We start from the raw sequence: 24055 nt of genomic DNA on the forward strand, positions 1-24055 counted from the left end.
TTCAAAAACAATTATTTAACAAAAAATTTATTCATCATATTAATCACTGTATTCATATAAATCGGGCTTTGATTTTGATGGTTTTATTAGCAGTGGATGTGCTGATTGTTCTGCTTCATTTGGTTGGTTCATCATGCATGAATAAAGAATATTATTTTGTGTCTCTTCCCAAACAGAGTTTATTACATCCCATGCTTGATCACATAAAAGACAAAATTCAGAAAATTCTTGAGCTATTTTTTTGATTTCTCTTTCGCCATTGATATTGACTAATGTATCATTTTCTATATCTCGAACTATTGGTTCAATGGTACTGAGTTTTTCAAAACACTTCGCGAGTATTTCTTGAACATTATTCGTGAACGATAAAACAATTTTTTGGATAGATTTAACAATGTTATATTGACAATAAAAACATATGAAACGTGGTGGAAGTTTGTTTTCTAAAAGCCTATAACACTTTAGATGGCTTTTGCTGCCACAAATAGAGCAGACAATTAGTGACGTGTTATTAATTACTTTTTTACAATAACAATTAATATCGGAATCATGTGAAATAGGAAGTAATCCTACATCAGTAATACTATTAGTTTCAATGTAACTTGATGCTTTTTGTGAAGCCATAAATTCTGGAGAAAGTAAAAGTTCTGATGCAACAAGTGATTTTTCGCTAATTTGAGATTTATCATGCTCTCCAATTTCGATATGCTCGGTTGATAAAAGATCCCATTCGTAATTTGGCGAATTTTGAGAATAATTCGCAAAATTAAACGATTCAGTTTCGGGTACAAAGTTTTCTTGCGATGATAAAAGTGGTGCCTCTTTTCGTTTTTTTGTGCTAGTTTTAGGGAAGTAAAGAATTGGGAAGTTGATGTTTTCTTTGTTTTTCATTTTTGAAATCTAAACAACGGTCACTTGAAGATGAAATGCATTCAAATTTGTGTGTCTCCAGTTTACAAGCCTATCAAAAAGTTCGCATCAAGCGGTTTTTTCAAAAATAATTCTGGCCACATGAAGGGATTAGCTTTCATTATTAATAATGAAATTTATATTCTCATTGTTTGTTTTAAAACAGATTTTATCATTAGAAAAGTATCGAAATAAAATTTTATATAAATCATTCAACAATCAAAATGATTAATAAGAATAAATATATATAATGTATAAGTTTTAATAAACAGAAAATCTCCATTGACGAAAGCTTTTTAATTGCTCTACTTGAACAAATGAATGGTTATAAATTTTTCCTGAATCTTAAAAACAATTATGAACTGAACTCAAAAAATATATATTGAAGAATGTAAACATCAATCAAGCTGTAATATTTATGTTCAGAAAATAAATAATATAAATCATGCAATAATGCTATAATAAATGATCTAAATATGTAGAATTTCTGAACATTTCCTAAACAGTTTAGATAAATGAATTATTAAAATGTTTTATTTATTTATTTTCATTTTCTTCTTTTGGAAGATTTGGGTATGCAAGAAGTAACTTCTCAAGTTCGACAGGTAACAAGTCCTTACGCAAATATACGGACGCAGAGCTCTTGAATGTCATTCCTCCGTACCTGAATGGCGTGTCTGGTATATAAAATATTGCTCCAGTTGAGTCAACGTTTTCCATCTGTTGAAATGTTTCCTTTGAAAACTGGTTAAATGGAACAGCCTTATGTCCTGCGATCAACAAAAGACGCATTTCTTCTGGTGTAACGCGAAAAACGCGTTTTGTAGCATATTTGATGAGAACCGGAATACCTTCATCGCATGGATATGGTGTTGCTTTTTTGTCACTTGCGAAGCTTCTCCATGTAAAGATTGGACACCCACATGAAATTGTTCGAAGATTGACAGATCCATATTCATTAATTAATTTCGATATTCTTTCGCCAACAAAGTATATGGTATGAACAGCCTTTTCGTCTCGAACGTAAAGTTGATCATATGGGAAGTCATCTTGAAGTCCAAATATATTTTTGATACATTCAAGAACTTCAGGCACCTGTTGTTTCATTGGGAGATATGGAGCTTCAGTCAATGGCTTTTGAGGCTTTGAAGGTGGTGAAGTAACTCTTTCGAATTCCTTTACCTTTGTTAATACAGCAACAAAGAATCCTCCGCTGTCAAAGTCTTGAGGATAGAATCTCATGCACCTGGAAAGTCCTTCAACTTGAGGCTGAGGGAATATTGAAGGATGTCCATGTTGTTTTCGACTTGGTAAAACGTCCTCAGGCGTCTTGTAAACGGTCTCCAAGTCATCTTTTCCAGTGTCGTAAACCACCCAATCGGTCAAACCGTTATGTCTTTTCAATTCCGGAAACATTTCTGAGGTATCGACAATTTCAACGGCTCCTCTCAATTCGAGTAAAACCGAATTCACAACCGCTTCGTCTTCAATGGGATTCATCGAGCAAGTTGAATAAACACATTTGCCACCAACTTTAAGAAGCTCGAGCCCTCGCTTTAGAATAAGCTTTTGAAGGCCATGCATTGCACCTGCACCTTTTGGTGTCCAATGTGCTCCAGCTGCTGGATTCTTTCGTAATGTTCCATCACCTGTACATGGAACATCACATAAAACACGGTCAAATTGTTCACCTTTGAAGTCAAGAAATTGTGCCTGTGAACTTGAAACAAGAACATTTTGTGTTCCAATGCGTTGTAATTGATGAACTAATGGATGACAACGTTTGGGATCACTATCATTAGCAATAACATAACCATTGTCGCCAAGGCGCTCAATGATTTGTGTGGTTTTGGAACCAGGTGCAGCACATGTATCGAGAACAGAATGATCAGGATGAACATCAAGAAAATATGGTGGCGTCATGGAAACAAATTCTTGTCTATGACATCTACCAAGCTTTGTTTGAAGATTGAGCCAATCACGAAATGGTCTAAATCTTTCATCACGACGTAAAACACCTTTGTCTAAAGGAAGTCGATAAATACGCCCATAATCAGGTGGAAATGCTTTTATTTCTGTTGCATCAACACCTAATGAACGAAGATTTTCAAAATGTGAATTCATTTCTTCTTCAATTTTTGATATATTTGGAGATAGGTGTGAAAGCCTGAATACACTTGGAAGTGGTGTTCTGAGTTTAGCAAAAACTTCTTCGATTTCTTCTGGGGATAATTGGTTTGCTAAAATTGTTTTATAATATTGAATAAATGTATCTGAAATTTGGCCTACTTCAATCGGCTTTCGTTTAAGCATTTTTCTTTGCTTATTTTCTTCTTCAACTGGTTTAGCTGACACTTGGAAAAAATGGTCATAACAATTTTGTTAAGTTTACGTTTGTCAAAACTTTTTGAAAGAAAACAACATGACAAAAATATTTGAATTAAAATAATCTAGTCTTCATCGGTGGAATCACACTTAATTATCTTGTCAATTGAGAGTCCATCATCTGTAGGTTTATATACAAGTCTTTCCCCAAGCCAGTAGCGAAGTGGGCCAACATGCATTCTCTTTTTTCTTCTTAATGCAATTGGTAAACTTGTATCTTCATCTCCATCATCATCCTCATGGACATCAATTGACCTTTGTGAGATGCTACTTTGTTGGCGAGATTTCTTTGGCGTGTTTCTTCGAATTCGTGGTTCTTGTGAAAGCGATACTTTAGGATTTTGCGATTTACTCTTTTTGGGTGTCACTTTTTTAGGTTTTGCTTCTTTTTTGTCTGATGTTTCGTTTTGTTTCGGATTTTTAGTTTTCTTTGTTTCGCTTGCGTCTTTCCTTTGAGTTGTAGCAATGTAATCATCGTTTTGCGTTGGTTTCCTTTTTCGTGGAGATCTCCGTGGGGTTTGAGATTCTTCTGTTGGGTCTTTTTGCTTTTGCTTTTTGTTTTTAGGTGATTTTGTTGGTGCCTTTTTAACAGGAATAGCTTTTTGTTCCACTGGTGGAATTTCATCATCTGATTCTTCGATTTGTGGAAGAGGTATCGAAGAATTTTCATCATCTGAATTAATGTTGAAATTTGTTGTTTGGATGTCTGCTTGAGGAATTTGAGGTTCATCATCAGGAATTGGTAAAGTATTACTATTTTCGTCTGATGAAGAAATTTCTTGTTCTTTTTTAAGTGCATACCTTGTAGGCTTTGGTTCATTTGTTTTATGCGCACTTAAAAGTGTGGGTGACCTTTCAGAAATATTTGTGATAATGATATCATTTTCATCAGAATAATAATCAGAATCAGAGTGAACAAAAATAGTACTTTTCTTTGAAGGCTGTTCAATATTTTGTTCGTTTGTTTTTTGGAAATTATTTTTGAAAATTTCATCTGATTGACGATATTCCAATTTATTTGTATTTTTAGTAGGAGTGCGTCTTGGAGAACAGAGAGAAATTGCTGGTTGCTTTTTTAAATTTTCCCAAAATTGATTTGAATCATCAGACTTATTTTTTCTACTCATTGGAGAATTAGAGGGTGAGATTGTTGGGATGCTGCTCTGCACAACAACACCCCATTTTGGTTCTGAATTATCTGACTTGAACATAAAATTTAGATTTTAATCAAAAAGTGAAAATCCAAACGTTTTTTAAACGGCCTCCATGAATTACAAATGTAGCCAAAGACCAAAAAACAGCTCTAATCTTCGCTTAACACAAAGAGAATTTGAATTTCCAAGAAGCCAGTATACTATGATCCCAACGCAAGAAAAAATGTCTATAATTGAAGACAATACTAATTGTGATTTAGGAAACTTTTCAATGTTAGTAGCTAATGTTGTAAATAATGTAGATGTATTGGAATCACTTAATGAAATGAAAAAAATTTCAAGCTCAGATCAATTCAATCCGAATGAAGTTGTTTTTATTCCTGAATTTATCCAAAAAATGGTTGAATTAGTTAACAGTGAAGGTGAACTAGCCAATAGCACCATTCATCTCTTAATTAATTTTTGGTATATACAAACTTATTCACCACTTTTAATTGATCCTAATTTAATAGGATCAGTCTTTCAAAAATGTTTTTCACCTGATTTGGACACGGCACGTCTTGCACTTTCTGCTATAGCAAATGTTGGATCTTATTTTCCTATGTTATTTCAGCCCTTTCTCGACCAAAACTTTATGTTGTTTTTATCAAATGTTCTTTCCAACTCAACACCATATGGAATTATTAATCCCACGATTCGATTTGTTTTATCTCTTGTTCGAAGTGATGTTAGTGACGTTTTTGATCAGTTTTTGCATAATTTTATTGAGATATTATCGAATCCAATTTCAAGAATCGTTTCATTTGATGCGAAAATCATTTCACATTTAATTCAAAAAGATTCAAACTTCCAAAATTCAATTGAATTTAATCTCCCTGAGTCACTTTTGAGAGCATTTCAAACAACAGACTCAACACAACATTTAGCTCTATATGAATCAATTTTGCTTTTTATACAACATGAGTATACTGATTATTTTGCAAATGATGTGTTTATTAGAATTTTAAATGATGACTATAATCAATATTTTACAACACCGGCATATATCTTTTTTGAGGTTATGAAATCATTAATGAGTTTAATGTGGAATCAGTTTTATGATTTTGGTTTAATTTCGGTGATTATTGATTCAATCGATCTGATTGAATATAATAATAAAGAATATGTTGCTGAAACATTAATAAAATTCTTTGATTTTTGTGATATAAATACATTAGCAAATGTGGGAAATGAGCCAAATTGTCTTTTATTCCTTTGTGATATAATTCCATGTTTAAGTGTCGATTCTATAATCGGATTACTCAAACATTTCCATCGTTTGTTTTTATTGGATTCATCGATTATTGAACCTTATCAAGAGAATATCATTGCTTCAATCCAACAAATACAAAGTCAAGATATCTCTGAAAGTGATAGAGAAAATATTGAAATTATTTATCAGCAACTCACAACCCAACATGAAGAAGATGAAAACTAAAATGGAATGCAACGATCAAAACTGTATTAAAAAGTCATAAATTTTTCTTGTTTATTAAACGGTCTATTAGATTTTGGTTTAGCCAGACAAACTTAGTGAAACTCTGGCGGTTGTTTCTTTGATGAGTGGTTCTTATGTGACACTTGGCGTTCCCGAAGACCCAGTTTATGTTCCAGCCGAAGAAGGTGTCACCAAAATTGGTGGTGTTCCAAAGTGGCTTTGCGGGGAACCTAAAGATTTCAATCAAGTTAAATGCACCAAATGTAAATGCAATTTAGCCCTTATTCTCAGTTGCGATTGTCCAACTAACGATGATTTTGATCGGATTATATATTTATTTGTTTGTCCAAAATGTGGGAAAGAAGCACGTGTATTTCGCCAAGTTAAATCCATATCTGCTCCTCCTGAAACTCCACAAGCTCCTCAAACCAATCAGAACACTCCACTTTTTGGTAGTTCAGATCTTTCTAATCAATCCTCATCACCTGACGATCTTCTTGCAGCATTAAGTTCATTTACAACTCCTCCAACCAATAAAAAACAACCACCTCCCAAGAAAGGCAAGAAGTCTAATCGTCCTCAAAAAGAAATTGGTCGATTTCCAGCATATTACATTGAGACATTTGATGAACCTGAAGCACTTTTAGAGAAAGGAATACAATTTACCATCTCGTCATCTGTTGACTCAACAGCCTCCACAATTAATGAGGAAGATTTGCCTGATTTTGAAATTACACCGGAACTTGTCGAATATAATGAGCGAATGTCACGTTGTCCTGAGCAAGTAATACGCTACAGTCGCTTTGGTACTCCATTACTGCCCGAGAAGGTTGATATTAATGTTCCGCGATGTTCGAAATGCGGCGCCGAAAGAGTCTTTGAGCTCGAACTAATGCCAACGATTATATATAAACTCGATCCAAACTCGCCAATGGACTTCGGGCCGATTTTAGTGTACACATGCGGGGCTGATTGCGGAGATGGATCATGCGAAGAGTACTGCTTTGTGACACCACCGATTTAAGTTTTGTAAAGAAAAATTGAATTAACACATTGCAATTTTGTGGAAATGAAAACTTTTTTTTGATTAAGATGTGAATATTTATCATATTTTATAAAAACTTTACAACGACTCTAAGAGCAATCAGGAGCACCTCATAAAATATCCATTTGGATATTTTTTTGGAATCATCTAAAAAATTATTGCATTTAGTGAATTTTTGCACAATAATTTTTTAACGGTCGAAAAACTTCTTCATCCTCCAATTGATATCAAAAAATCTTTTGAATATTCTGATACCTTTCTTTAATGGTAACTTACTATTTTCGTTTTTGAATTAAATATCAATTTTTTTTTAAAAAAAAACATCGAAATTTCTTTACACTAAATCTCTTTATAATTTTATATTTTTTGTTTTTTTTCCAGAAAATATAGAATACCTATGATGTATATTATTCATTATTTATGTCTGTACACGATATCATATCTTGTATTATTTAAATTTATCAATTTGTTTTTTTTTACGCCACCGACCGTTTATTTGAATATCAACTGTTTTTAAACGGTTGTAAATATCACTGTATGGGGCACAAGGAAAATGTAATGTCAAAACCTCTTACCAACATAGAGAAACCAAACAAAACACTATTAAAATATCAATTTTTTAGGTTTGAAACAGTTTTAATGAATTCTTCAACAAAATCCACAATGTTTTCATTTCTGATATATGTTTTTGATCTATTATTTTTATATTTTGCAATTACGTATGCAATTGTTGGTCAAGTCCCTACACGAATTGAAAAATATACACAATTAGAAGCACCATTTTATCTTTCAGAAATTTTTTCAGAAATTACTCCAGGTTTTATCCCAGTTCCCATATTTCTTATCATATTTTGTGTTGGTATGGTTGCCTCTCTTATTTCATTTGTGATATGTTTAATTTCTCCATCAGTATGTGTTACATTACATCTTTTCCTAGAGTCACGAATTCATAATATGTTATTACCAGTTACCTCAGGTCTTTTTATCTATTGTATCTATTGTATGATTCATTCAAGCACGAAAGCATATCATGTAATCTTTATAATTATTTTTGTTTTTTATTTAATCATGATTTCATTTTTACATTTTGGGGAATCCAACTTCATAATAACGCAACGCGCCACAGTTTCTGAATGGTTTTCTATCACTTCCTTCTTATATCCATTTTCGATATTTTTAATATCAGTAGTTTCCTTTATGGGGACGAACTTAGGCCTAATTACACAACCGATTGTATTTGTCATTGGCTGTGTATATTCTTTTTTTATGTTTTTATCTGTGCTATTAGATTTACCAATGATGTTCTTCATCACGAATGAAGTTCTTGCCACGAAATTCTTTTTTTCATGTTTAATCTTTATCATTGATTTTGCCATATTAAATGGATTTATCATTAATTCCGGTCCATTTATTTCTGTTTTTCCTATTTTTGCTTTGTTAATATTTTTAGTTATTCATCAAGTTCATAATTCACGACGAAGATCTATTTTTAAGATATTAGATCAATTAGATAATGAACAATCAGCAGAATCTATTCATGAAACATTATCACGTGTAACGAATGAACGAACATTAAAACAAATCATTAAATTAGGAATGACGTCAGGTAATAAGTTAATACAAAGCGAAACATTTATTGAGTATTGTTTAATTCGATTTCCAGAGAATGAATGGGTATTAGCTAACACTGTTTTCTTATATATGACTTTTTGGAGTTCGACATCTGAAATATATCAATTTATGTTACATTTATTATCATTAGATATATTTGATTTCGCTACGCAATATATTTTATATCAATTTGTATATTGTTTTATGCAAACTTCAACTTATTTATCACCAATTATATCACGTGAATTAAATAAATATCGAATACAAATATTAAAATTCGTAATAGCTCATAAAGAATTTTGGACAGCTGCAGCCGAAATGAACAGAAAGAAATTCTTCGATTCATATTCTCAAATTAGTACATTATTATATGAATTATCATTGAAAATTAAAAAGTTACGTATTATGTATCCGTTTTGTCCATCGATTTTATGTGAGAAATCAGTCATCGAATGTGATTTTTTTCATGATTATAAAAAAGCTGATAAATATTATCGAATGTATTTAGCATTAATGAATAATAATGGAAGATTATTCATTAACGATGCAACTGGAATATCGATAATTTTCCCGAATTCTTCATATAAAAATAAAAACAAAAACGAAAATTTGGATGATGGTAAATATAAATTTATATCATTCATTGATAATCTTGAAGATTCACAAAGATTAAGTCAAACTTTGCCTTTAAAAGATTCATATTTATCTTCATTAACACATATTTATTCGAGAAATAGAGCTGCTCCACAATTCGAACCGAACTTTGGATCTAATTTAATATTTTGGTTTAAGTTTTTAATGTTTTTTCTAATTATAATTTTTGTGGTTTTATATATAATAATATTTTGTTATAATTTCTTGTTTAATGGTTTGAATGTTGAATATAATGAAACTAATAAAATACTTTTAAGAATTATTGAGTTAAGAACTTGTATAAATAAAATCGATTTCGATATTTCATTAAGTTTATATTCATTTCCGATAAATGAAAGTGTATATAATTTGACAATAAAACATTTAGGTCAAGATGAAATCGAATTAAATGATTTTATTTCATTGATTAATGAGATTGAAGAACCTTTTAACTTTTTACATAACACAACGAATAAATGTAATTCACATGATTGTACTTTTGGTGTGTTATTATCTAAGATACATGAGAGTATATATAAGATTTATAAAGCTAAAAATATCTCAACGATATTATTTAATCAAACACAAATTCATATAATTACTAATGATTTAATATATTTAACTGAGAATTTTTATAATTCTTTTTTGGATTGGTCAATAATTAATAAAGAAAATGAAATTAAAAACATTCGAAATCAAATGACAATAATCATAATTATAATTCTTGTTTTATTTATATTTTTCATGTGTTGTATTAATTATTTATTAGTTAAATCTAAATTCATTGCTTATGACGTAATTAAAACGGCACAGCCTCCAATCCTAAAATATGTTTCAACATTGTTTAATAAGATTTCTTCTTATGATCAATTTCAATTACCTTATATTAAAACTTATTCATATACAAATATATTATATTTCATCTTTGTTTTATTCATATATTTCTTATCTTTCCCAATCATTTTTATTATATTATATTATCAAATGAATAACGTCTATGTTCAAAATAATAATTTCCCAAAAACTTTGAATTATACTGATTCAACTCAAGAAATTTATTACTTATTAAATTTGGCAGAGTTAAGTTCGAACGATAACTTGACCGTTAAGTGTTCACATGAATTGTTCCCTGTTGTAAACCAAACAAAATTTGTGTCAATTGAAATTTATGAACACATTCAAATATTTCGAATCGTTTATGATGTGTTACAAGTAATTTCGTTGATTTTAATTATTATTTTGATTGTAAGAATTTATATTGTTTCATTCGAATTAAATACTTCAAACGTTTTAATTAAGTTCATTCCAACAATAGCTGCACAATCAAATCCGATCTTCAAAAAAATCACTCAAAAAGAATTCTTTAGTAGCAAAACAGTGGACGAGTTCTTGGATAACATGAAGAAGTTCCCGGAGTTGAATTTCTTCGTGATATTTTATTACGAAAATGATGTCATTACAAACGTTTGCGGTGACTTTAATCAGTTCTTCGCAAATGAAAATGTTCCACAAAATATTTCGGAATTGTTAAATTTGCTTTTGGAAAATTTCCCATTAAAAAATGAGGAAATTAAAAATTTGTTCGAAAATAAAAGTGAAAACGTACCATTAACTTTAAGAGGAGGTAATGGAGTGAAGGATATAGTGATATTCTTCTCCAAAAATCCAGATTCGTTTATCATAAAGGACGATTCGGTACATGCGCAATTGTAATTAATAAAATTGTTTGTTTTTATAATGTTATTTTTGTTTAAATGAAATTCATTTCATGAAAGAACGTTTATGAATAACTCAATCTGAACGATCATAATCAATTCAAAACTAATTATGATAAATAAAATAAAAATATTTCGATTTTTATCAAATATTATGAAAAATTTTATAATATGCTTTCTTATAATGGTATACCATTGTATCAAATTTTAATTGGAGTTTATTCGAAAAACTCTTCGATTATTCCCCATAATGTACTATATAATGTGATTTAATATTATTATCTTTGATTTTAAAGTTAACTAAATTAGAAGAATTAATGCATTAAGAAAAACATGTTTGCACAGAATGGAGATTGGTCATTGGGAATGATCCAGATAACAGGGCGCCCTAATAACCGACGCTTTTGTGTTGTTTAGTTAAAAAAGTGGGGTCTTTTCACACAATTGGCGGGGGTTATTATCCTCTTGGGATCCCTCAAAAAGTTTTTATTCATTGAAAAATTTGGCACAATTCAAGCGCTTATTCTGAGAAGATTTTTGCTGGCGTTTAGAAATGGAATTAAGACCTCAGGTGAGAACGCGATCCTTCAGTCAAACAACCAATAACAATGTGTTGGGAAATTCACCTATAGCACAAATATTGGGATTTGGTTCAAAACCACCTCATAGTACACACGCAAATAGAAAATTTTCAAATTCGTCGTTAGATAGAAGTACTTTTAAAAGACCGCCTCCGTTAAAAAGCCTCATGACATTTCATGAACCACCTATGATATTATCTCCAAAAATTGAAAAAGACATTGACATTTATTGTGATGATTTATCTTTTCCTGATCAAAATTCATCTTCAATATCTTCACCAGATGATAATTTTACGGAACATGATCTTGTTGATATTACTCTTAGTCCAAGTGGAAGAACTTCACCACGGCCACCTAAGCCACCCAATAAAATTCTTAAGTCACAACAATACACATTCAAAGATGACAACATAGAGGAATATAATCCGTCTGAAATCACAGAATTAGAAAAGAAATTAATGAAAACCAAAATTCAACTTGAAGAAAAAATCAAAGAATTGAACCAAAATATCGATGCTGAACAAGAGAAATGTAAAATAGAGATAAAAACAGCAATAGAAGAAATGAAAACAGAATCACAAAATGAATTCAAAAATGTCACAAAACCCGAAATGCTCGAAATAAAATCACTCGGAACTGTCGTAAAAGCGACAGTGAAGTCGCCACATGGCAAATCAGAGCATTCAAATCCATTTAGTGAAAAGCATAATATTATTGTTCAAAAACAAAAAGAACAAGTTCTTGAACTAAACACAAAATACACAGAGAAAATGAACGCTTTAAGGCAGCAATCAGAGGCGCAAATTAAGCCATTACAGAGAGAAATATCAAAAATTAATTCTCAATTAAGACATATTTATAAATTGGAAGAAATACAAGATGAAGAAATACAATGCGTGTTCCCACTTTCCCCTACATGTTCTCCAACTGGTTTTGGTGGTGCGTTTTCTCTGAAAAGATGTAATTCTGCTTTAACACTTGTTCGCATACCAAAATGACCGTTTAAATATTATGCGACATGTGATGTGAAAAGAGAATGTTGTTTGAAAAAATAATATCTTAAATTTGCTGTAACAATGCTTATAGCATGTCCTTTAACGATGAATGTTGGTTTCGTGTTGTTAAATGTTAGTTTGATGAATCTGAATTTTCATTTTTTCGTTTGAGTCTTTCGATTAATGCTTTGATTGCATTTGGGATTAGGTAAACAACCCATGTAATGGCCATTAGGATGAATTCAAGAAATGAATATTTCTTTTTTGACATCTTACGAATTAAATTACTTGTTTTGGAAATTGATTTATCAAGTACTTTTACAGATTCATAAAGTTTTTTTGTGGTAACAGAACATTCATTTGATTTATCATTGAATTGCTCTGAAATAAAGCAAAGTTGTTCCATATCTTTATATATACCTTGAATTATTGAATCTTGTTTCCCTATTTCGGCAAAAACAAGAGAATCCAAGAACATTGGAAGAATTGGATCTTGGTGTATTGGGAATTTCTTTTGAATATTTTCCGTGATTTTTGAAAACCTTTCTTCATCAAAAATTAATGTATTTTCGGAATTTGATTTTGGTATATCATTTTTTCGATCAGGAATTTGATTCGTTTTGTAATTTGAAAAACTTGGAAGTTTTTCAGTGTTTATCTTATTTGGAGAATCGCTTTGAGCTTTTGATTGTTGATTCGAACTTGCAACGTTTGGTTGGTTGCTCATTTTTTAAAAATTATTTTTGCCCGTTAAAGACGGTTAAAACCGTTTTATCAAAAAAGTGCACTTTTAAAGGGCTGTGGATTAACTTAATGTCTTACCTCCAATGGCAAAAGTTTTACACAGACCTTGAAGATGGAATTAAAAACAATAGGCTTACTTTCGAAGAAGCCATGTCGCTTGATCGAATAATTCCTGCCATCAAGCAAAAATTACCAAATTTAATTTCATTTATACAAGCACATTATAAAGAATTAATAAATCGAGCAATATCAAAGGATGATAATGATGTTATTAATGCTCGATCATTAGCAATTCTATTAGAAAATGAACAATTAAAAAGTCGTTTTTCTCGAGATCCGGAATTTATTAATTATTTAATAGAAAAATTTAATGAAAATATTCACGAAGTTCATTTATTAGCTATTCTTCGTGGAATAGTTGAATTTTCGAGTTCATTAGTTTTAAATGATATCAAATCACCAAAAGAATTTTTTGAACTTTTACTTAGCAAAATTGACCAAGATCCATATTACGAGTTTGTGTCTAACATACTTTCCGATCAAACATTTGGTTTCGCAAAAGCTTGGTTAAATAATCTTCATATTGATGTTTATCTTTATAAACTTTTTTCATATCCCGAAACAATTGCGCGTCGATCATTAAATCTTTTAACCCTATATCTTAAGTCAATTCCACATAATAAAACTGTACTTGAACGAATTCTAAATGAATCCAAAATCAAAGAAATAATTGATTTAGCTATTAATTCCCCTACACAAGAACTTTCGTCATCATCATTAGGGTATTTATATGCACTAACTAAAACCTTCAGCAAAGAAGAGTTAGATTCAATCATTACACTTCTCCAAGAATCCACCAACAAAATCATCGAATACATTAAGCGAGATAAAACCTTCTTAAGCGACAAGAAATATGCTATAGGTATTATAAAGTTTATAATGAAATCCGACAATTACATCGAAAAGGAAATAATTGACTTTTTGATATATTTTTTTGAAGTGTTTATTGAATGCAAAACGAACAGTTTCCTTCACTTGGCATTTTTATCGCTATTCAAAGCTTTACACAGATTTGAACCAGAGTTCATAGAATTCGTAAAAGTGACAAATATGATGGCGGTTTTGATCGACGTGATAAACAAAAGAGAAAAAATTATTTCATGCTTTTGGGGGCAAATAGATAAAATGATAGAATTAATAAATGGTTTGGTGGTAAAGGGAAAACTAGAAAAGTCAACAGATTGGGAACAATATATTAACGGGGAATATCGAAGGAAAAAATTGATATTATCAACAAAATACGGAGGAGAAACACCAAATAAAATAGATGACGAAGACCCTTTGGCTGCTGCTTTCCCTTATAAAGATAGTTCAAGTGATTTGAGTTCAGAATCTGAAGAAGAGGATGATGAATAAATATTGTTATGTTTTTCTTCAAATCAGCTTTTCGTTCTTTTTGTTTATTTTTGAGTTTTGGTTAAAATCGACTTTGACATTATTTAGATTTAATCTCATTTTTTTATATTATAAATCAATGTAATAAAGCCACTGCTTTACTATTGCAATTACAAAATATATACATATAATTGAATAAGATTAATTGAAAATGTTTATATTTACATCAATTAAAAATTTCATATTTTGATTTTACTTAGTCAAATAGATACCAAAGAAAGTGGCGTTTACTTTTGCATCTGTTGCATCTTCGAATCCATCATTGATTGGAAATCCATTTTAACTAATTGGAAACCGAATAACTTATTAAGCATATCACGGAAAACGGTTGTGCCAAGCCAGTAGATAAATTGGAAGTTTCCATCTTTTAAGTTATCATTTTCAATTCCAGAATGTGATATTCTTGAAATAATTCCGAAAGGTGTGAATGGAATTTTTGCACAAACTATGTTTTCAAAGTATCCCTTAACAAGTCTGTTAAACATGAAAAGAACAATACCAGAAATGAGATTCGATTTTGCTGATTTCATTGAAATATCTTTCTGAAATTCTTCTATTTCTTTGTTCAATCGTTTGATCTTTTTAGCTGATGCCTTGTCTTCTTCATCTTTTGATTGAAGTTCTTCAATTATTTTCTTATTCTTTTCAATTTGCTCAGATTGTGATACAAACTTAGAGTCACGGTACATTAAAAACCAGTTAATTGTAACATTGATAATTGAAGCAACTAAAGAGGCTCCAACTGATAAGAACAAATACTGGAGCATTCGGTCAATGAAATGTTATGTGAAATTGTGGGGCACCCCACAAATCTGATCTCAAGTTAAAAAATTTTTTTAAGAATGCTAAAACTATAAATTATTTAATTAATATAATATTTCAAAATAATATTTGATAATTATTTAAAATATTTCAAACAGCACTTATGATCGCATCTGAAAAAGGTCATACAGAAATGGTTGAATTACTTCTTGAACAAAAAGGAATTGATATTAATGCTAAAAATATTTATTTGTTTTATTTAATATCAATTTTTCAAAATAATATTTGGAAATTATTTTAATTATTTAGCACAGCACTTATATATGCTTTTGAAAAAGGAAATATAGACATAGTTAAATTACTTCTTAAACAAGAAGGAATTGATATCAATGCTCAAGATACTTATTTAATGAACAAAATATTTAATTGTTTTAAATGGAATTTATTTTAATAAAATGATGTTTTAAAATAATTATTGGAAATTATTTTTAATAAATGATACACCGCTTATATTGGCATCTTCAAAAGGTTATATAAAAATAGTTACATATGTACTTATTGTTTTTAAAGGAATTGATATAAATGCTCAAAATATTTATTTGTTTTGTTGTATATTTGTTTTCATGATTTTGCCCTATTTCAAAATAATATTTGGAAATTATTTATTTTGTTTGAAACTGCACTTATGAAACCATCTTATAATTGTAATATAGAAATAGTAAAATTACTTCTTAACCAAAAACAAGAGAAGTATCTACAAGGAATAAAAATAGGTCAAAATGGATATAATTAAATATAAACCAGTTGATCATTCGTAAATTATTGATTAAGATATTGAAGAAAATTATTGAGAGAATTAACTATTTCTACATAACCAACTGAAGATGCTTTCATAAGTGCTGTATTAAATAATTTATAAGTTATTAAAAAATTATTATTATTATTTAATCCGAAATTTTGAAACTTGGAGTAGGTTACCTAGAAGAAATCCTTAAGTTTATAAAAACTAGATTATTCTTTAATATCGTGTCATATTTCCTTGTTTCTGCTTTTTGGCTTTATAAAGGTTATTACAGAATAATTTGGTTTTTTAGCCAATAAATGAAATGTACAAATAATTAAAAATATCATTACAATAAAATAAATATTTATTTTTGTACAAAGGTGTGCATACAACACACTTTTAAGAATAAAAGAAAAAAAAAATCGTAATTTTCTATTTATTTAAATCACAATATATGTAATAATGTTATTTCAACAATCTGTCATCAAGCAGAAACTTTTTTGAAAGATTTGCTCTTCCCATTAACTTATATATTTTTATTATCAAAAAATCTATTAAAAACACCACCAAAGCCGAAATGCACAATGAATCTGTTACCATATCAATACAAACAAGCAACAACAAATAAAACAATTGTAGTTTCATTTCTATTCCGCTTAACATTGCCTTTTTATATCTGTCATTTTTTACAATTGTAAATACACTATCTTCTAATACCGTTGGAACTGTTTCTAATAACTCTTGTGAAATTGATCTTTGCTGTATCAAAATTTTATGACCGTTCTCATTATCATTATCATAAACATTTTTCATGAATTGATTTAATTCATTATTAATTTTATATACTTCATGTGGAATATTTCCTGATAAATGTGGAGTTAAACTTACAACAGGAGGAGGTCCAAATTGGGCCATCATTGTATTAAATAAATCATTAAAAGTGTTTCGTAACTCAGTCGAAAAAAATGTCTCAAAAACTTTTTCATTTGTTTTTGATTTTTCTTTTTTAGGTTTTATTTCATTATCAGATTTCCCATTGATATAATATCCATGGAAATTACAAGTTTTTATTTGTACGGATATATTCGATGATGAACAAAGCTCAACAAAATTTAAAAAAGGATTTCCGATAATATTCCAATATATAAAATTATACCAAATATATTCAAGAAGAATTAAAATTAACCAAATGAATGAAACAAAAGCATATCTTAACAAAAAGTATTGTTTCCCCATATCAATTAGTTGAGTTGAAGGAATTGGTGTCGCTAATAAATCTAAATCAAATCCATATATAATGAAAACAATTGTAAGTAATGTAAATGTTACATTATAACTTCGAATAATATTAATTCGACAAAATTCATTTCCTATCATTATCCGTCTCCAACATGAAATAGATATATCTTTTGGTTTAGGCGTTTCCCAATCAACAATAAAAACATTATAAGTTCTTTGTATTAATATAAAACAGATAATAGATATAGCTTTAAGTCCAAACGCAACCCATAAAACAGGTATTAATAATTGGAAATCTTCTTCTGGTGGAAGAAAGAAAGAAGTGTTTTTTACAAATTTAAATAATATAAACACATAAAGCGAAAATGCAAATGATATAATAAATAACATTAAACTAAATATATCAAATGAATAACCAATAATTCCTAAAAATACCGAGAAATTAAACCCATCAGATGCATTTCTCCAACAAAATGTAAACATCTTAAATATAAGAAAAATTAATGCAACAACAATACATATACAAAAGACAATCAGAAGAGCTTGCCAAAAGGAATCGAGATTACTTAAATACATGACTTCAAAAGTAAATTTTTTATGCGTTAACGTTTCTTCCTTAAAACGAATTTCATCTGTATGAACAATATCAGTTTTTCGTATTTGCGAATATTCAATGTTAAACAAAGGCATGATTGATTCGCCGTTAACGTTCACCGCAATTGAGAGATTAGTTAAATATTGAATAACTCCGTTTGGATTATCTGATGAAGTGTAATTATCCATAAGGAAAAAACGACGAGCAGCACGATAATTAGAAGTTGTTTCTTGACGATTAACTGCGAGAGAAGATGTGCCTCTGTAATTCTTTAGAAAAACTGGAATAGGTCTTAAAATTGTATTACCTGAAATGATAGTATCCTCAATAAAAGGATCAAAAAAATCAGTTGTGTCAGACTCTATAAGCTCTGATAGATCTATTAAACAACTACTATAATAATTTGTTCCAAACTCTCTCCATTTATATATAATATCATTTGTATTTCCACATTTTTGTAAGTTAAGTTTTAACTCCGTAAATCCTAAGAACTTTCCATATTTCGAAAACCTTCCAAGCTGAAAAGTTATTTCTTGCCCGATTGAAAAGCGAGTTGAGATGAGATTTTCACTCATTACATATTCAAGAGGTGTATTTAATCCATAATGCAGAAAGGGTCCACTCTGAGGCCAATATCTATAACCGTACCTGTTAGTTGGTTGATTTTGTGTGATGTTATTATTGAATACATCACAAGCTATTGAATTTATATCATAACTTGTGACTGCACATGCATTCCCAATCATTTGCATCGCTGTTTGATTTGTTTTGTCAACATTATAGCAAATCATTGCCGCAATTAATTGATTTTTAAATTCTTCTGACATTGCAGAAGACACAACTGTGTTGGAATCCAATGAAGTCAGCGTGTCATAGTAGATGATGCTAGACGATTCAACAAGATTTTTATAATAATTGAGTTTTTCTTCAAATCTTGAAATTTCGAAACAAATTCCTCCAAAAATGGTGTAACCTTCGTCATTACATTCGCTAACGAATGCGCCATTTTCGAGTATATATGGTTGATTTTCAGGTCTGCAATAATCAGAATAATTAGTTGTTCCATTTGAGCACGATTCGCAACCATAACCAGTAGAATTATATACTTGACTACTTTGGCACTCAGTTGATAGGTAAGGGAAGTTATCAGCTGAATACACCACAAAAATCAAACAGCATAGCATTCTTAGAAAGACGTTTATAAATACGTTTTAAATCATTTTTCAGCATTTTTGGATGCAGAAACTGGTTCACATCGAATTAATAGTGTTATCAATAAATATTACGTGCTGCGATAAGCTCCTAGGAGTTTTTCGAAAATTACAATAAAAGATTACAATTAAAATTTTAAATTCATTATGAACAAATCAATGATTTTGGTATTACTTGGTCATAGTTTATCTTCTAAATTAAAAATGAATCAGATTTTATAAATACTGAAAACATAAAAAAAAATTTAATTTTCTAAATTTTTCAAAACAAAAGTAAATTCAAAACTTTCTTTGTTCTAGTTGTTAATTACTTACGTTTAACATAAATATGAAAAATACATATTTAATCAGATTTCAAACAATTCAAATTCTCATAAAAAAATATTCTGTGCTTTTATTGACAAGTGCTGAACAAATGCGTAAATGTTCTACAGCTTCGACACGATAATTATCAAAAACCAAAAATTTCAATTTGCTCTCCCAAAAAATAAAATCAAATACAAATTCTATTTTAAGCTGTTTAACCTTTGACATATTTCCTTTTTAGGCTGACAGAATCCTTCCAAGTTTCTGTAATCTCGAGATGAGTATCTCGCCACCCTTCAGAGCCTCTCTCATCATTGTAGCCCTGCTATCAGGCGGGTTTGTGTGTATTGTGCCGCTGACTCTGTCTATTTTTGCGCTTAGCTTATTACTACTTATGAATCTTCTGACTTCTGCTTCGATGAATTGCGGCGTAACTCTGAACGCTTGCGCCATTGCAGTGATCTGCAATGCTTCGTACGGTTCCAAGTACTGTTTGTACGCCTTCACTCGAAGTTCTTTGATGAGATATGATAAATGTCGAGAGAACCAAATATCACTTTTCATGCGCTGTTCAACTTCCGTCAGCGCGTCAAAGAACTCTGTGTAGTTTAAGTGGTACAACGAAAGAAGTCCTTGAACTGGTTTGCTCGATGCCCGAACTTCCATTGCGCGGTCGATTTTGGCACCAAAGTCGGCGCGGTTGAGAGATAAAACTGAGAGAAGTACTGTTCGATATACAAAGTCTTCGTAATCCATTAATTCGGTTGCCGTGAATGTTGATAATGTCGAAATAAAAAGTTGGCTGGCGGCACAAAAGTTCCGATTGATGCAGAGATTAAGACCTTCATAAACTTTGAGGCGATTTTTACGCTCCCAATCTCCTCCTTCTTTTATGAGAGATTGTGCTTGATCAAGAAGCTCTTTGAATGCAACGTGTTCATTATAGAAGAAGCAAATTCGCATTTGGCAGAAAACAACATCGAGTTTTTGGCCAAGGGCAATTGTATGTGAAAATAATTCTGAAAGTTGACGTTTGCTTTCTTGGAAATCACCTATCTTAAGGTAAAAAAGCGCAAGATTCTGTAAAGCAACACGAACATCTTCTTCGCCTTTAGCTTCTCGAGCATCAGATAAGGCATGTTGAAGTTCAGCAAGTTCTTCGTTATTTGAGTTAGAAAGCTCAGCTGCAAGTTTTTCGTCGACCACCCAGTCAAATTGTTGACAAAGTAAAAGATAATATGGACACATTTTATTTTCAAAAATTTTTTCCATCAAAGCTGTTTCATCTGCTGGAGAACGTGACATGGCATATCTTTCACGTAATTGAGCAATTGCTATGTTTGGAAATTGATCAAGTGGATTTACTTCAGACATACTGAGTTATAGTTAACGAACCTTGTCAATATTATAATATAGTTGTTCGAATGAACTTCATCAAATTTCATTTAGTATATATTAGCTAACGAATTAAAGAATAATTATCGGAAGCATCTGTGGCCCAATGGATAAGGCACAGCCCTTCGGAGGCTGGGATTGTGGGTTCGAGTCCTGCCAGATGCAAATTTTTTATTTTTTTCGAACCCATCATCAATTACTTGAACATGACGAACTATTTAATGTCGAAATATTAAAAGCACAAAGCAATAGTAATAATATTAAGAATAACAATAAAAAGAAGCAGAAGAAACTCGAAAAGATCTTGTTTTGGGGAGTGGCAACACGTGACGAGGTACCAGACTTTAACTACACAAAAGAGAAAATAAGTTTAAGTTCGTACGAAATAAATTATAAATTTATACGAAAAATTATTGTTTAAATAATTCCAACAAACTTTGTATCAATGCGCCATAATTATTATCGCCATTATTAGCCATTTCTTCAAAAGCGTTCACAAATCCCATTGAAGAAATTAATTGATATACTTCTGTTCTTTGACATTGCTTTTCTTTCATTAATGCAGCATAAATACTCTCAAGAATTACGGATACTAACTGATCATTATCACAATCTAAGTTCGTTAGAAGTGAGTTAAAAATTGTTTGATTTGATATTAAATGAATTTGTTCTAAAGTTCCTTGAAATAAAATATTTGATGCCAACCAAGACGCAGACATATAATCCATAATTGTCCCATTTTCGATTGCATCTATTAATGAAGATATAAAACCCATTTGAATAATAGCTTCAATTAATTCAGGTCTAAGAGCAAGATTTGCTACGATTTTAAAAATGAGTTGGGTATGTTTTTTATCATTTTGTGATAACATTGAAAGAATTTGAAGTAAATTATGACTTAAAAGGAAAGAAATTGGTCCAATATCACCGCATGATAACTGATGAATTACAAGAAGAGCATTTTCGCGAATATTTTCATCATTTGATGTTAAAAGTTCAAGAATTCTACCAAGGACTCTTGGTGAATTATAACTTTGAGTTAATGGAACAACACGGCGTAATATCCCTGCCAATAAAGTGAGTGCATCACAAATTTGCTCATTTTCTAATTGTTCACATAAAACAAGTTGTTGAGAAAATTGTTGTGCTTTCATTTTGTTATTTTTATCTATTGATGATAGATGTAATATTGCTTTAATATCATCTTGAAATGTAGGTTTCTGATCCAAATCAGAATTACACCTTCCAATCATAATTTCAAGTATTTTACATTCAAGTAATTTCTTGTTGATTTCTGGATCGCCAAGATCAATGAGCTTTATAAGACAATTAATTGACGCTCTAATTTCCTTTATTTTATCATATGTAGCTATATTAAGAAAACGTTGAAGATTTAAAATAAAATTATAATTGTTAATTAAAACAGAAACAAATGGTGATCTTGGTGTTATACATGAAGATAGTAATGTAAATATATAATATCCATACCCCACATATTCTCTTTCGTTTTCTATAGCATGTGATAATATTTCAAAGATTTTATCAAGAATTTGTGAATTGATTAATTCATTAAAATGATTTTCTGGTATAAATGGAAGTAAATCACGAACTTCGTACAAATTAAAGAAAGTTCCTCCTTCTTCAAAAGATGGAGTTTTAATAAAGTTTGCAAGACGAAATTCAAGTTCATTAATTTGATCGTCACTTGGTTGAAATATAGTCTTGTTTGAAACGAAGCAAAAACGTTCCTTTCGAATAATATCACGCTGAGATGCAGCTAGAAAAGCACGAAACTGTTCATGTGCTTTGGAATGCATGAGGGCTGAAATAATAAACGGCCATTGATCATGATTTAATGTGAAAAATTGATAAAACAAAGAAAGAAATAATTCAATCATTTATTATAATGGTGATAAATTGCAAATAAACCAATTTTAAGTGAAACTAAATTCATATTTGTGAATCAAATTTAATATATTTATGTTCACTTACACTTTATATTATTTCTTATCTGATTGGATAGACCTAGGCCAATGCGTTTCTCAGAAAAATACAACATTTTCATCAAAAATTAATGTTTATTCTGTTTTTATATAAAATTTATAAATTTAAACTAAAGTCAAGATATAAAACATACTTCATGCCGCTTCGTTTCCGTGTTATTTTCATTTTTTATATTGTTGCCATCCATTTCACAACCATTAATTACCATTCCAACAATAGTTTCAAACATTTCTTGAATATTAATACCCTCAAGCGCTGAACTTTCGAAGAACTTCGCGCCAATCTTTCGAGCAAGTTCATCGCCTTGAGCTTTGCTTACTTTTCTTTGCTTTTGAAGATCACATTTATTCCCACAAAGTACAATTGGTACATGTGTATCACCTTTTATCTTCTTAATGAGCTCATGAAACTTTAGAACTTCATTAAAACTGATTTCATCATCTATTGAGTACATTAATATAAATCCATCCCCTTTTCTCACATTGTATGGCCACATTGATGCAAAGTCATCTTGACATGCTACTAGGATACCATGAAATGGTATTTCTTTATTGTCAATTTTAACTTTTAAGTCAAAACATTCTTCTAAATATGGATCATATTCATCAATATAGGTTCCACTAGAATACCTTCTTATCACTGTATATTTTCCAACGGTAGAATCACCGAGTAAAACAATGTTGATTTTTTTTTGCATGCAAAAAAGCTGTTTTGATTTTCATTATAAAAACCGTTAAAAGTACTCAAAAAGGTTTACACTTCAAACCTGCACAAATTAAAAATTATTTTAATTAAAACCATTCACGTGAAAATTTAAAGGATATATGTAACTCTAGAATATCATAATCTTATTATAAATCTGGATTTTATATTCGAAACTGAATTTTTAACATTAACAATGTATTTGAAACATATTTTCGTACTTAAAAAAATTCTGTAAGAGGGGAAACCTTAAATTAATAGTGACAATATTGAAACTGTCCTGTGCGTATATTTATGAGAATTCTCATAAATAACTTTATTTCCTGATGATATCAAAAACTGTGCATGGAACA

General features: G+C 30.1%; 7 protein-coding genes across 7 annotated transcripts; 2 read left to right on the top strand and 5 right to left on the bottom strand.

Annotated features, from left to right (window-relative positions):
- Positions 1-1446: 1446 nt before the first annotated feature.
- GO595_010677 (NOL1/NOP2/sun family protein) lies at positions 1447-3222 on the bottom strand (the record flags this gene model as incomplete). The annotated part of the gene is made up of 1 exon (XM_067913382.1): positions 1447-3222. One exon carries the CDS (start codon positions 3220-3222, stop codon positions 1447-1449), a length of 1776 nt encoding a protein of 591 aa, XP_067769415.1.
- A 137-nt stretch (positions 3223-3359) lies between these two features.
- On the bottom strand, positions 3360-4421 carry GO595_010678 (uncharacterized protein; the record flags this gene model as incomplete). Its single annotated transcript, XM_067913383.1, has 1 exon — positions 3360-4421. The coding sequence occupies one exon, from the start codon at positions 4419-4421 to the stop codon at positions 3360-3362; it is 1062 nt and encodes a 353-aa protein (XP_067769416.1).
- A 1625-nt stretch (positions 4422-6046) lies between these two features.
- GO595_010679 (programmed cell death protein 2-like) lies at positions 6047-6949 on the top strand (the record flags this gene model as incomplete). Its single annotated transcript, XM_067913384.1, has 1 exon — positions 6047-6949. The coding sequence occupies one exon, from the start codon at positions 6047-6049 to the stop codon at positions 6947-6949; it is 903 nt and encodes a 300-aa protein (XP_067769417.1).
- A 4728-nt stretch (positions 6950-11677) lies between these two features.
- Positions 11678-12508, top strand: GO595_010680 (uncharacterized protein; the record flags this gene model as incomplete). Its single annotated transcript, XM_067913385.1, has 1 exon — positions 11678-12508. One exon carries the CDS (start codon positions 11678-11680, stop codon positions 12506-12508), a length of 831 nt encoding a protein of 276 aa, XP_067769418.1.
- A 2423-nt stretch (positions 12509-14931) lies between these two features.
- Positions 14932-15471, bottom strand: GO595_010681 (calcium load-activated calcium channel-like; the record flags this gene model as incomplete). Its single annotated transcript, XM_067913386.1, has 1 exon — positions 14932-15471. One exon carries the CDS (start codon positions 15469-15471, stop codon positions 14932-14934), a length of 540 nt encoding a protein of 179 aa, XP_067769419.1.
- A 4367-nt stretch (positions 15472-19838) lies between these two features.
- On the bottom strand, positions 19839-20975 carry GO595_010682 (26S proteasome non-ATPase regulatory subunit 6; the record flags this gene model as incomplete). Its single annotated transcript, XM_067913387.1, has 1 exon — positions 19839-20975. The coding sequence occupies one exon, from the start codon at positions 20973-20975 to the stop codon at positions 19839-19841; it is 1137 nt and encodes a 378-aa protein (XP_067769420.1).
- Positions 20976-23115: 2140 nt separating this feature from the next.
- Positions 23116-23697, bottom strand: GO595_010683 (small GTP-binding protein; the record flags this gene model as incomplete). Its single annotated transcript, XM_067913388.1, has 1 exon — positions 23116-23697. One exon carries the CDS (start codon positions 23695-23697, stop codon positions 23116-23118), a length of 582 nt encoding a protein of 193 aa, XP_067769421.1.
- Positions 23698-24055: the final 358 nt, after the last annotated feature.

This window comes from Histomonas meleagridis, assembly GCF_020186115.1.
Source record: "Histomonas meleagridis strain 2922-C6/04-10x chromosome Unknown scaffold_61, whole genome shotgun sequence".
NCBI classification, from domain to species: Eukaryota; Parabasalia; order Tritrichomonadida; family Dientamoebidae; genus Histomonas; species Histomonas meleagridis.